The sequence below is a fragment of the Sparus aurata genome, chromosome 6, assembly GCF_900880675.1.
Source record: "Sparus aurata chromosome 6, fSpaAur1.1, whole genome shotgun sequence".
Classification (NCBI taxonomy): domain Eukaryota; kingdom Metazoa; phylum Chordata; class Actinopteri; order Spariformes; family Sparidae; genus Sparus; species Sparus aurata.
In genome coordinates, this window is record NC_044192.1 from 28,312,456 (window position 1) to 28,327,748 (window position 15,293).

The following is a 15,293-nucleotide window of genomic DNA, read 5'->3' on the forward strand; positions in this document are numbered from 1 at the left end:
TGCTTTTTCTTGCATTACAAAGACACTCGCTCCATTAAAGTCTCCTTAAAACGATTTTGCTTCAAACAGACGACGATATCAAACCTACCATGAATTTGAGTTAATGTTGGACAAACAGTTGCTACATGAATAAATCAAGAATTGTGCTGGTTGGACAAAATAAAACATTTTTAAGATGTGACCTTGGAGTGGGAAGTCAGTGATGGAATGTAACTAAGCACATTTACTCAATTTGAGGTCTCAAATTAATTATATCGTTATCTCTGGAAAACAAAGTTTTGTTATCTTGAGATCTTGAAAAAAAACATCTCTGGAAAATGGAGGAAATAAAATGTATGAATGCAAGGTCCTTTAGGGCTTCCGTACATTTCATACTATTACTCCACTACATTTATTTGATAATTTACTTTGCAGTTTACATGATGTATCAGAGACAGTTTTGAGATTAATATTTGTCAGCAGTGAGATAAAGAAAAAAAATCTTTCGAACAAAAGCAAAAGGATTGAATATTGGATCCAAATCACCCGGTCCACTCAAAGCACATGGCGTATACATACTTGGGAATAAATATAATCAATATGTATGTTTTACCTTTACTACCTTTGATACTTCAAGAATTTTCCTAAAATACTGTTAGTATGGAGGGGTAATACTTCTTTTCAATTAATTCTTGTTTTGGTGACGGAGCTATAGCTTTGGGTAACTGACACATGGCTCAATAAATAAATAAACTCTATTTAAACAAGTCCCTCCAAAAACGCGACTAAACCGATCCGGATCTTATCAATATTTGAACCTAAACACATTAGACCATGTGACCTTCACACTGAACATACAGTAAGTTGACCTGAAGGATGAAAACTTGGCAAAATGCACGATTGATGCTGGAAAAGTCGAGGTGAGTGTAAAGCGAGCCAATGAACACCACAGTCATCTTGAAACATCAGTTTTTTTTTTAATCTCTCAAATTATATACACAGTTTTCACACTGTATTCAAGATTTGCTGTCAATATACATTCACGATTATAAAAAGAATCTAAATACAATTTCCTATCTGATTTTTTTTTTTTTTTTTCTGAACGCCTCTCTGTGCGAAACTACTGCTGGGATAGTTTACAAAAACGCCTTCATGAAACAGGCACAGATTTGAAGCAGTTGACACACCGTTTCCCATAGAGCACTTCAACAAATAAGACATCATGTACAAAATTCACAGCGCGGGTTCCTCACACACCTCGTTTGAGACACAGATAAGGCAACGGATGGATGGGTTCACAGATTCGGACCAACCTGGATCAAGTCATTAAGAAATCGGGCTGATTGATCCAAAGTTAACTGCTTGCCTTTTGTTTAATATAAGCTAAGTGCCATCAAATGATTTCACCACTCATGAAAATGCTGTTTTTTTGAGTCATATTCTGCCTTTAAAGTACCTAAAGCAAAGGCTGACAGTGGAAAGAGACAACGTCTCTCTTAAATATTTCCAACAAATGCCACAAAATGGAATGCACAAAGTGTTGAGTCTTCATCCAATTTCACTAGAGCTTTATCATATTTCATGTTGACTTTCATAATGTCGATTAATAACAAGCGTGAGAGTGATTTACCCCAATTAGTATGTATTTAATAGAGAAAAAAAACAAACCTGAAAGCTAATTTTCAGTGGCACAGGGGACGTGAGTGTAAATGTTAAAATCTGTAGTGATACAGCACCTCATACATTGATATTCAGTAAGAACTAGAAGTGTAATTTGTAAGCTAGTGTTAAAAAGAAAAAAACCGAAGGCCTGTGAGAGCAAAGGCTTGAAGTCTTGGAGGTCTGTAAAAAAATATATAAGGTAGACGGTGCTAATCTGAGGCTGATATAAATGGTGCTGACGGGCGGACCAGAGCGTAGTCGCTTTTTACGCTGGGAGTTTTCTATTTCTTGATGGCGGCCACTGCTTTCTTGGCGGCGTCGTCCAGGTTCTCAGCCGCTGTGATGGGCAGGCCGCTCTCGGTCAGAATCCTCTTGGCCTCGTGGACGTTGGTCCCTGGCAGACACAGAAAGACACGGTCACAACAGGTACACAGAAAAAAAATGACAAAAAAAAAATGGCTTAACAAGGTTGAACCTGATCTGCCATCTGCACTGATGTAAAAACCACGCTGTGTGAAAGACGAAGGGTTCCTTTGGAGGAATCAGTGCACACGAAGACAGATGGATGGAGTTATGGGTGAACGGCGGCAAATTCGGCTGCTGATCCGAAAGCGGCTTGGTCTCTGAGCAAAGTCTGCGAGGCAAGAGGGCAATTTGTGTGTGTGTGTGTGTGTGTGTGTGTGCTCCTCCCGACTGCAGCGAGGTCAGGAGTAGCAGGTGCTAGGTGATACCGTGGCATCCATGCCCCGGTAGACCCTCAACCAACCAGAGAGAGAGAGAGACACCCGGAGACACTCTGCACGGCCCCGGGGCTCCACGCGCAGAGCTGGCTGCCTCCCAGCGCAGCCAAACACCAGCCTGACACGGCTGTCACAACACAGGGCAGGGGGGCGCCGCAGTGGACGGAAGGACACGGAGAGGGGGAGGATGGCGGCGGGGAGAAGGAGCGAGCGAGCAGGCGAGCGAGAGAGTAAAAGGTCAAACGAAGCAGAATCACCCACGCCGCTAAAACAACAAAAGGCAGCTGTTTATGTGGCATTTACTGATTTCACACATGAAGAGGTGATGGCAAAGAAGACACTGTTTGCACAGTGTGTCTCATCTGGGTTCAACTACTCTTGTTTTTTTTTTTTCACTTTTTCATTCCTGTTCTTAATCTTATTTTGTTTTATCTCAATAGTTGCTGAAGTTATTAAAAATTACTTTGCTGTCTTTATGCTTCTGCAACACTAGAATTTTCCCCCAGGAGAATAATAAAGGCTCATTGTATTTTAAATAGTGATTGGGTCATCATGTACCACTGAAGAAGTCAAAACAGCATTGTGTAATCTGATTACTTTGCACAAGACCCATCACCTTAACCACTTTTCTTTATGAAGAAAAATTAAGGCCATTGCTGGGGCGAGCCAGTAGCTCAGCTGGTAGAGCACGTGTGTGTGAACGTAATACGATAATATGATAATAAATACAGTGAAGCTGCACAGGGTCAGGAGTAAAAATGTAAGTAAATGTAAGATATCAGCTGCTCTTCAAGGATAAAAGTCGAGCACAAATAAGAGAGATGACTGTCTGGCTTGCACAGGAACTCTGGCGTGTCTGACTGAGCATCCAAGGCACTCTGATATATAAAAACCCTTACCAATTTAGAGGATACGTCATGTTGAACAGTAAATAAAAATGAAAAATAATAAAGCATTAAAGTTGCGTTATGTAGTTGCATTTGTAGATTGATTTGAATGCCTGAATAAACTAAATAAAACCAATTATCTTCATTTTTATGACTGAATAAACTGACTTAATGGACAACACAGTTTCATACTGTTTCACTTTTTTAAAAATATGTGGCGGACCCTGCCACCTTTTGGTACTTCAAGCAGTGTTCTGGCACCTTATTTTCCTCCGAGAACAGCTTGTTTATTCAGTTATGGATCAGACACATATTTCTGACTTTGCATTGTTTCTTTATTAACACTGTAAATATGTATTTTCTGAGTTTGATTTTTTTTTCTAAAACTACATAGTGCCCCTTTAATTTAGTTGTAATCTATAAGCCAAGAAATACAAAAAATGCACTGGTTCAAATACAAATATCTGCTGGTTCTTACATAATAGGATTAATAAAACAAATAGGAAAATAATCATCATATCATCAAGTATACCACTACACTGAACAAATCGCTGATGTTAAATGGGTGGAGCTGTGTGTGTGTGCTCAGACACATACAGGTTGACCTTAGCTCTCCTGCTTGGCGTGTAATTAAGACCGCATGATATGTGAATTCTCCGGAGGCCCGGCCACCCTGATCAATAGACCTTTCATGAGGAATTCTATTACCAGCGCCACTTAACGCCTAATATTTCATCTCTTTAGTCCAGCCAGATAATAAGTCATTCCAAACACATTTCTGCAGGCTCGCACTCCAAACAATCAATTCCACAATGTAATTAATTAGAATAAGAGCAGGAAGAGGCCTTGCTCTGGCACGTAAACAGGGGGGATCGGGTGTCCCATGTCATCTTGTGATCAAATAGCATAGATTTTTCTCTCTCTGTAAAGTCTCAACCGGCGAGGCTGTCGCTCATAGAGAGGAGAGGAGAGGAAAGGAGAAGAGAGGAGGGGCGGGGGGGGGGGGGATCAGTGCTGTATGCTTTACATTCAATAGGCTGACCTGTGCTAACTTCATTGGGATTGACAGATCCATATTATCATACTGACAGGCTCATCTGTCAGATGATTAAAAAAGTTGCTGCACAACAAAACTTGAAACAACAGGAGATAAAAACTGTGGGAGAAGCTGCCATATGTGCCCACAGCAGATACATAATGCAAGAGATACACTGAAGAGACAAATATGCTTATGGAAAGTGTATACAGCACGGAAATAAAGTAAACAAAGCATGTGTTTTGTGCTCGTTTTCCACACCATAAATATTCATGGGAGGCAACAGTGAGTGCGCATTGTTCAGACAATACCTGTCTTATCCATATCACGTGTGAGAGGGAGGAATCTCACATCTGTGGGTGTGAGAAATAAGAGGTATGCACTTCATGTATGTTTGAATATTTGTATGTGTGCGTGTGTGTGTGTGTGTGTGTGTGTGAGGTGACTGCAGTTCCACTGTGAGCAGTAGGGAGCACTGATAGCTCACAGCAGCAGAGGCAAGGACAGAGCCCAGATGGATACAGCACCACTAAAAGTCTGTGTGTATGTGTGTGTGTGTGTGTGTGTGTGAGACAAATGTATGTGTATAGAGTATGCCAAGTATATGAATGTGTTCACCTGCAGCCACTAGGTGCTGCCAGAGACCTACTCAGAGCCCGGACCAAGACACATTCAGTATAAGGCACAATGCACGCACACATGAAGCAAACACACCGAGACAGAGTCTCATTTTGAAGACTTTGACAAGAAAGTCCATGTGGTTAACTCTGAAAAACCACGCAAAACGGAACAAAAAGAAAGATTTTTAGTGTCCCACAGGAAGGAAATGATCACAATATATATTTAGGATTTAATGGGCTTATTCGTCATTTGCAATGACTATTGGCAAATGGGATTACTGGCTTTCAAACCTCAATTTAAATTTCATTCCAACCCACACGGCCTTCCACACTTTCTCCCGCAACTCTGAGGCCTGCTGCAATCGGCTGATCAGCCTCACAACAGCCGCTCGGCTACGAGTTCGTTCAAGCCGAGACAACAGGAGGAGCAGGCGGCGTTAAGTATTCCTCCACGTGATATATTGCCACTCCGCAACACATTTCTGTTTGGACCTCTGTTCTAATTAGCGGGCTTACTTGGTGATTATTGTGAAAATGTCACTTTAATGTGTGAGTCAATTACAGGCCGCCATATTTCAACGAGATAATAAGGCCTGGGGCGCTGCCAAACGCTCGATGCTGCCGTACATTTGTGACTAATTCTGTCCTATCAGGCCGAGCTTCGTGAAGATAAGATCTGATGAGAGGAGGAGACTCAGATGTAGAGAGAAACTTCATTGTCCTGCAGTGGACTGCGTACCTTGTCTTAGAAGAAATAACAGCATCTACATCATCCAAATGAATAGCTGATGTCATACATAATAACTCTGCACTCTTAGAGGTGTTGCTGCTACAGCCTTTCTTGGTGTGGTATGCCTAATTGTGGCGACGTTAGAGAGCTTTTAGTTAAATATTGTTCTTTAATTGACATTACTGAGTCAGTGCTGACTCTCTGACCCTTCTGCTCTTCTAACTTGTAGAATTTACCATGGGCCTGTTTCACCGGAAACATTCTGACTTGTCACAGTCGGAGGAGCAGGTGTTACTAATAACATTAACGATGGCTCAGTTCTATCCGAGTGTCCCCGTAAGCCACGACAGTGTGACAGTGAGCCAGCCTGAACAATAACTAAGTCATCATTAATCGTATTATTTACACCTCTGCTTTTCCCACTCTGAAGTGTCACAAAGTCTTCATTGAAAAGGCTTATTATCTCGTCACTTTTGAAACTGTTCGGGAAAAGTTCAATAAACATAATTTAATAGGGCCACTATGTAGTTTAAGAGAAGACAGCCAACTCGGAATGTTAATATTTACAATATCAATGAGGTAATAATATAAACTCAGAATTATTTTTCAAGCTGCCCACCGAGGAAAATAAGGTGCCCAGAACACCGTTTGAAGCTAGAGAGGTGGCAGGGTCCGCCAAATATAAACAAAGTAAAATAGATTGAATTGTGTTGTCCTTAATGGTCAGCTTGTTTATTCGGTTTATTCATTTACCCTAAAACTACACAGTGCACCTCTAAAGTTTTACCAAAAAGTAAATGAACCCTTTTAAAGAAGTCAGTATTGTAGACTTTCTAATTCTAATCATTATAAATAATTATAATAATTACACACTTTTTTATTTTGTTGAACTATAAGTAAAACCAATCTGAAAGAGATGGAGGAGAATCACATGCATCTGAAACATCTGCTGAGCATCTTTTGGCAGATATCCTGGTCTGATAAACTATGTCCAGTTGGAAAAAAACAAGTTAATAATATCACTAAATATTAAAGCAACATCATGTAGAAACTTGCATTTTGTGCAAGTTTGCGACCCCCACAGCCTCTTAGAGCAACACCACACTTGTAAATACCAATCCCAGTTCTGTTACATCTTGTCAGACGGGATGTCATGGTGCTAACTACGAACAAAACTCGTTACGTCACAACATTGTTGAGTCTAAAGCTTGTATGCTGAAGTAAACGCGTGTAACGCTGTGATTCTACCCTCTCAATGAAGTTACATAGTGCAGAAAGAAGTGATGGGGGGCGGAGTGGCTGAGACAGAGACACCAGCCACACTGTTACAAGACACTGTACCATCAACATGATTTTGACACTGTTATCAGAATGTAAACAAGTTGCATAATTAAATTGATTAAAGAACAGAGATACCAAACTGTATCTTTAAAATGTTTGTCACTGGAGGTACAACAGAAAATACAAACGTTTCGGTGTCTTGCGACCCCCGTCTACCTCGAATATCTGGCGTAAATACATTTTTCTTTCATCGTCGGATGTCATCATATTTGTTCCTACTCCGACTGCTAATCCTCATAATAATCAGCAGCAACAGTGCAAGTTTTTTCCCTCGGCAGCCAGAAACGGATGAGCCCTGCTCCTCCCTCCTTATCCTGCGTGTCAAACATCAAATGCTTCTCATTTGGACGCCGAGCGAGACGCTCCTGAACAGTGCGGACTCCTTTCCTTTGATGTGCTCGCCAGTCATTAATCCAAGTTTTCATGTCTCGTGTGTTGTCTAGAATCTTGTTTAAGAGAAACGCACACTGCAGCCAAGGGTACTAGATCAACAGAGCATCTCTGACAGGCTGATAAAGAGCCGTATTGTTTGAACAAGTAAAATCACTTGTTTTCTGTTTTTGTGCAGCAGTTAACTGCTCAGTTCTCGTCAGGTGCTTTTTTTTAGAAGAAAAGGCAAAAAAAAAAAAAAAAGAAATATTGGTTGTTGTTTAATATTTACATCTAAGGATGTCTTAAATGTAGATCCAAAAGGCTAAACAAACAGATCAGATCGGAGTCGAAGCAAGCCGGAATGTGCATATTTAAGTATATCTGTTTGTGTGTGCAGCTGCAGCAGACGGCTATTTAAGCTATAATGATGCTGTCAGGACTGAAAAGGCCATCTCGAGCGCACTGTAGGAGCTTGCATCTCTTTTTAATTAAATGGGACAAAAAATGGCCAGATCTCCTTTTGAGGAGAAAACAGCCTCCACTGTTTGACAGACAGTTGGGGAATGGCTCTGTAAATCAATAGGCCGGGGAACAGAGTTAAGCGAATGCAGTCACCTTTATCCCAGGACTCTGAGGGCTATTTAAGGAGAATTTTTTCCATAGTGGTAGACAGCATCCTCACAGGGCAATATGTCCATGTTCACACTGTGGCCAAAGGGGGCAGTGCAGTGCTTCCTCAGGTATCTCTTCCTATCAGTACCTTAAATATTAGTGTTTCTCCGTGTGTGCGTTCTGTGCTGAATCTGTAGCATTAATTGTCAGTGAGTGAACACAAGTGCTGAATCTGTATCCCACAGACCGGTTGTGATTTAGTTAGACTCTCTATCAGCCCACAATAAGCACTTCACGCAACCCTAATCAACTAATTCCACTATCAGCATCTAGACCACATGGCCCTTCTCCTCCACATATGGGAATATTAAACTCTCCACCAATGAAATCTACCCAGGCCCTTTAAAAAGAGCCTTCCCAATTAAAAGTGTGCCAGTTAATCCATTCTGATCCTGCTGAAGAGCGCTGGGCCGTTCTCACTGCCCTGCAGTCAGCCTAGCAAGCTGAGCTGATTGATTCTGAACCAATCTTCTCCACAAGGCTGCAGCCCAGGACGTAATGACCCACAGCTAAAGCTTGGATTAGGCCCCGGCCAGCAAAACGCGGTTGGACCAACCACCAGCAGTGACCTTCTGGACTCAGCCGGTTTGTGAGTCAGGTTGAATTACATGGCCTGGTATGAGGAATGTGCAGGGACTAATTGAGGGTCTGTTTTATCACTGCCAATCCGGTCGCTTCTGCGGCAGATCAGCAGTTACGGATACACTCTTCAGCCAATCAGTCGGCAACGTTAGGACGGGCAGTTGACAGAAATTACACACAAAATTATGACTCTGATATGATACTTGTCCAAATATCTCAAAACTGACGCTGAAATTATGAGCAAAAACCTCGAAAATCGGGAAAAGCAATGGAACAAGGTACCTTATTAAATGATAGAACATGAAACTTCAAATTCGGGAAAAAAAAAAAACAAAACTTCAAGTGTAAATGTAAATGATTACTATTACCAGAATTATTTGACAATGCACTGATAACCACCACCTCTTCCTTTAATTCATCAGTTGGTTGGTTTGTCATCAGGATTACACCAAACTACTCAACGGAATTCCGTGAAATTTGGATTGTTGCCATCTAGGATTGAGTACAAAAGGGGACTGTTGGTTCTTGGCAGAGGTTTGCACCCTACTGAGTGCCATTCAAGTTTATAACTGGTGTTGTTGATCTGCATACTTGTGAAAGGCTTATTTAGCAGCTCTCAAGTTATAGTAAATGTACCTCTTCACTGGGAGCCTAGTGTTAACATACATTAAAATCTATGCCATTCATACGTTAGCTAAAGCTAAAGCGATAAAACTTTATTGTCCGTAGTTGTAGGTGGCAGGTCAGAAAGATGCTTTGCCAGTTTGGATATGTTGGCTCCCTCGGTCTGCGTGGTTTTCAACCATCTTTTACAGACTGGCTTTGTGATGTGAAGCAATGCCATATTTTGCTCCATGTGTCTGACTGTCAACAAGAAGTGGACGGACGGCAAGAGCACTCGTACTTGCAGCTACGCCTAATATGAGATGTGCATATGAATGAAGTTGGGGTGAAGTGCGGTTTTTAATTGCAGGGTATTGTGATACCTTTTCTAGTGGCAGTTCACTGTGTAACACAAAAAGCACAGCTGCATATTCTGCACTTTGAGCTTTTCCAACTGGCACCAGTGTTTAACTACGTGTGCAAGAGTAATCGGCGGGATCTGGGTGTAAGCCACACGTTTTTCCTTGTTAAAGGTTCAGTTTTGGTCCAGGTGCAAAGACAAAAAGAGGCACTGATATTACACACCTGCACAAAATGACTTGTGTTTAGTTAGGAAATAGTGAAAACAATTCTTTATGGATGTGGTGTACATTATCCTGATTTAGAGGTACATCTGCTACATCTAACTATCTGTGTGTGTGTGTGTGTGTGTGTGTGTGTGTGTGTGTGTGTGTGTGTTTAGGCCTCATTTGACTGCAAGTCAAAACCTTTAGGTGATAATATAACAACTCATCTTTACACACTACCGAGTGCTCTGAGCACACCTAGGACACAGTTGGGTTCTAGAAACCACTTCTACACCCTGACCTACAAACCACATTAGCAGAGCGTGTAAGGACGTACACACACAGACACACACAGACAGACAGACACACACACACACACACACCTGCTCTGGACACACTACTCAGCAGGATCTTGACAATTAAGCTAACCACCAACTGGCCCCCGCGCCTCCGGGAGTCACCGCTGCCATCCCACACACACACACACACACACAACTGAAGGGGTACCATTAGCATATACAGGTGAAAGGTGAGCCAATCAGTGCCGTCTCTGCTGTTATTCTGGCTGGCGCTAATGACGGGTGCGGCAAAATGTGACACGTATGAGAAATGCACTGCTGCTCTTACTGGGACACTGGGCCGCAATGAAGACGGATAGGCTCCAGAGAGTGCAGCAGCAACAAGACAATGGCTCTGAAATTTTAAAACAATGGGCTCTAAATCCTGCTGCACACCACCAAAGCTGTTATATACACAGCTGTCATTAGAAAATAGTAAATAAATACATTTAAAGTTACGTATAACTGACTTCATTATCTGTGATTATTATCACATGCTTTTTAGCTTTATTTCATGGATGTTGATGCTAGTCGTCACATGTTATGGCTGTGTGGCTAGCCGTCAGTGACAGTGATAACTGTAAGAGCTGTAATATAGAAAAGATCCATTCAAAATTAATGTTTGATTTGCTATTTACATGACACGAATGCTGACGTTAGGAAAGCCTAAAGATGTGCCTCATGTCAGGCCAAACAGCTCGAGTGACAAGTGCTGGAGGTGTGAATTTGGTTTCATATTATAGTTTTGAGGCCAGTGTCATTAACCTGCATCATGAAATCCTCACTAATGTCAAGTGCTTTTCAACACAGGCCAGATGGAGATCAATGGTCCAGGCTTCTGAGGGGGCGACACACATTTTGTATTGTGTGAGTGTCAGTAGGGACCAGCTTGACGAGTATGTGTGCACATTCTCACCTTCCAGCCTGACCACCAGCGGCACCTTGAGCTCCAGCTCTCGACAGGCCTTGGTGATGCCGTTGGCGATGATGGCACAGTTGACGATCCCGCCAAAGATGTTGACCAGGATGGCTTCGACCTGTGAAGCAAGACAATGAATAAAATGATTGAGTCCAGCGGCGGGGGGGGGGGAGATACACCTGTGAACAAAAAGCATCCATCTGTGTGTCACAGCGGGGCAGAAGCACTGAAAGTGAGAGCACTGTATTAGCAATGAGCGCTGAAATCCACGTGGACAGTGTGGACGATGCACATTTGTACTGTCCAATATTTATTGTGAGGTGAACACATTTTTGCCGAAACCGAAGTACAGAGTGTTCTCACAGGGTCCAGAAGGGCTGGTAACAGGCTTCACCCCTTCGGTGTAAACCTAATTCGTTCAAGGTTGAGATCTACTCAGACATACAACATTTAGTAGTAGAGCAGCCTCACTCCCTTTGTGTACAGTAGGTTGTGCGCCCACAGGCAATGCAACCTGCGGCCATACAATATAAAGCTATATATCATTGAGACGGCAGCAGCAGCATGTGAAAAAAGCAAAAATGGAGGCAGTAACGAGAATGCTTCAATGGGAAGCGGTGTCAGGACAAACAACATCGGCTCCACACCTGGCTGCTTTTCCAACTAATGTGGCAGAGCAATGGCTCATACTCAGCCTTTAAAACTGATTTACATACAATGTGTGGTAAAAAAACAAAACAAAAAAAAACAAAAAACAGGGCTAGTATAAAAATACAAAAGTATCATGTACACCCACACAGACAGCGATCAGCAGATCCAATCGTCACTTCCCATCCCATCCTGACCCTGTAAACAAAATTCTGCTGGTATCACTCCCAAATCCAAAAAGACGTCCTTCGCTTTGACAATTCCTTGCTTTCCTAGAGGCTTTTAAGAACAAACATGCATGTTTGAGCACACTAAGTTGTGACAAACAATCCTCCTGTCTGCGCTGTGTTCACTTCAGCTGTCAGCCGATATATCTCTCTAGCTATCTTACAGAATGAGCACGAAACTGATACCACTAAGTAGTGAAGCAAGGCATCTAATGTGTGTGTGTGTGTGTGTGCTTGTGTGTCTGTGTGTGAGAGTGCGATTACACTAACAATCTAGCACTTGGTAATTACCCTGGCTAGCTCAGTGGAAAAGTAGACTGAGAGCACACAGGATTAATCCTCCATGTTTGTTTATAATCACTGCTAATCTGTTAGCGCCGATTTGGATGAGCAGCTTGTGGGTGTGTGAGTGTGTGTGTGCCTGTTGTGAATGTGTATGTTTTTTATGTTTTCACTGTGTGGTAATGATGTTTATAGGGAGAGAAGATCAAGGACTTGGATAGCTATCAGAGCGACAGCCACGGCATTGTCCTCTCCCTGCTATCCAAATGAGCATCTCCTTATAAACAGTGGAAAATGACACAAGACCGGGAGAGAGCTCCAAAACAAACACAGACGTAGGCAGTAGCATAAAGACTCCGACTCCATGCAAAGAAATTGAGCAAGCTGTTAGGTCAACATGGTGTACTGTTTCAAACTGATTAAGTACATCACACAGGGATGTGACCAGGAATGCAAAAAAACAAAAGGGAAAAGGCAAGCAAGCATTCGCCTCCAAGTGCAAATGAGCATGACTCAGACGTTTACCTTTAAAGCAAAGAGAAACAACACGAGTCATGACCTCCTGAGTACGTATGTATGACACGTTTTATCCATTTCATGAGATTTTGTTTAAGTTCATTTAGACGAGGTAAGAGTAAATGTGTCGGCAAGTTCATCTTGTTTACCACGTTCCCAGCCCACAGAGCACATGACCTGAGGACAAAGTGGGATCTCCGTTTATGTCATTGATGCTTGGTGCTCACACGCAGAGTTGATTGACAGAGTCTACCTGATGTCAAACTTGTAATGTGAAGATGCCAACCATATTGTCATCAGCAGTTTGTTGTGGCTGTTCACATTCAACTAGACGCAAATTCAAACGATGCACTACAGAAATGTTCCTGAGTTTAAATGTGTATATAAATGACTTTTAAATCTTTCACTTTTTATGCAGCCCTGTGTTGAACCTTGATATTGTCACTATGGTTACCTGCGCTTCCGTATACAGTATGGTCTGTTCTCATTCAGAATGTTATGATAAAACACGATTTCAAAAAGCCCTTATCGGCCAATCATTGTAAGTTTATTCATTCAAGTTCAGAAAAAACTTATCCTGTTAATAGCTCTCTTACTCCTGGGATCAAAAACATTGATCCCAACTGGTTACTTCCTTCCATTTTCATACTCCACATCCAGAGATTGGAACACGGGCTTTCTGTAAAAAATCCAACATCAACGGGGTGATTCTCTTAGTCTTAAGAAAGCTTTCGAAAGCGCCAATGAGGATGTTATACAACTGTTCGCACAGGATAAGTATCACTCCTTGTGATAAGCACAGTCATCTCCATGTGTGAAATTGGTGGATTGCCCCTTTAATGTAAAGTGGCTATCATATTTAAGAGCACAAGTGATGCTCAAATGGATCCATGGTGTTAATTTCTGTTTCTTGGCCTGGTACAACACGACTGATGGGAACCTGCTTCCAGTACACATTCTCCACATGCTGATGTGTGCGTGCATGTGTTAGATGGAAAACTCTGCGGGCGAGAACGTGTGTGATCGCATCTTCCAGGTGCACAGGACAGACACACACACACACACACACACACACACACACACACACACACACACACACACTTGTAGAGTTCTTCTACAGATAAAGCTGCATTCATTTGCTTTATATAGAAAACCAACACATCAGTAACAGCCTATTGGAGGACGGGCCTGAATGTAAATGTGTGAAGAGTTGCAGACTGTGAAAGGCCTGGTCGAGAGTTTAGCAGCAACAGACAGAGGTGTGAAATGATACTGGCTTGTTCTCAAACCTCAGCTGTATATCGAACGGTTCCTCTGACAGCCTGTTTGGCGCGATCCAGAGTTCATTGAGTGTGTGTGTGTGTGTGTGTGTGCCTCCTCTGCTGCCTTAGGGCACATGTGTGAATGTGTGTTTACCACTGGCTTGTGCAGATGTGGCCTACAGCAGTGGCTCCAGGTCAACATTGACAAAGCCACTATCAATTTGTACACGGCCAATTCAAAATGAAAGGACGGGTGCACATCTGGAGCTTAAATATTATAAATCCAGAGGTTCGAGTCTGTGTAGGCGCACTACAGTATATCTTTAAGCCTAAATACAGAGGAAACTGCCTACAGTAACCACAGTTATTGTGATCAACAGCTTATATGGAGCAAAAACTTTGGGACAGAATCACAGCAACACTTTCCTGTTGAGATAATTAACTTACAGTTACCAAATAGTCTGCTGCCACAGAATATAGTCTCCTTGAAGCTTATGACAAAGTAAAATGAGCCAACGCCATGCAGCCACGGCACTTGGTCTTCCTTAGGCTACCTTGTGTAGTCCACTTAAACAATGGTGCTTGTGATGAAGACAGAAGAAGATATGCACAGGTAAAGCACCTGTGGTCGAATCCACCCTTTTCAAGTGGGTTGACAATGCCCAGCCCCTTAATGCTCCCTTCATCACACCCTTGGTGAGGTAAAAGCTGTATTGTGTTTTGAAACAGTCAATAAAATTCAGTTAATTTAGTAATACAGTACAGATGTCTGGGGACGCACCTGCATATCGGCTGATGTTTGTCTCGTTGACAGCAATCGGCTTATTTGCAAATAGGGATGGCAGTGGCCGATGTTTCTTTGTTGTGTTTCAATTTTGCACTGGCGCATTCATGAGCTACTGGTTTGTGACACCCCTGACATCAGTTTGTAAGGCTATGCAAGTACAAAAAAAAAACATTTTCAAATGGCATGGTAGTCATCCAGTGGGCTAAAAAAAAAAAGCTTTTGAAGAGGTTTGTACAAAAAAAAAACAAAATTCAAAAAAGCGTTCAAATTGCCTTTTCATGTGAGAGAAGGTTACATAAGGGATTTGTTCACAAATTTGTATAAACAAATTTGTGCTATTTCAAAGATACTCTAATTAAGGGCCCGGATGACTTTTTATGACAGTTCAATTATTTTCTATAATAAAAGACTTCTTTGTTTCCCTGCCACAAAATGGGGAATAATTAACAACAAAATCGAGGTTCAAGTTTCATTTATTTATCATTTTACAACGCTGGGGTTGCAAAAAGAAAATGAGTGTGAGT

At 42.0% G+C, this 15,293-nt stretch overlaps 1 protein-coding gene across 1 annotated transcript in view; it reads right to left on the minus strand.

Moving 5' to 3' along the window:
- Nucleotides 1-1,012: 1,012 nt before the first annotated feature.
- Nucleotides 1,013-15,293, minus strand: part of suclg2 (succinate-CoA ligase GDP-forming subunit beta) — a 104,229-nt gene continuing 89,948 nt past the window's right edge. Inside the window, exons 10-11 of the mRNA XM_030419157.1 lie at nucleotides 11,045-11,165; nucleotides 1,013-2,035 (exon numbers count right to left, since the gene is read on the minus strand). Of these exons, the coding sequence (XP_030275017.1) occupies nucleotides 1,923-2,035; nucleotides 11,045-11,165 (234 nt within the window). The 3' untranslated portion in view covers nucleotides 1,013-1,922. The remainder of the gene's footprint in view (nucleotides 2,036-11,044; nucleotides 11,166-15,293) is intronic.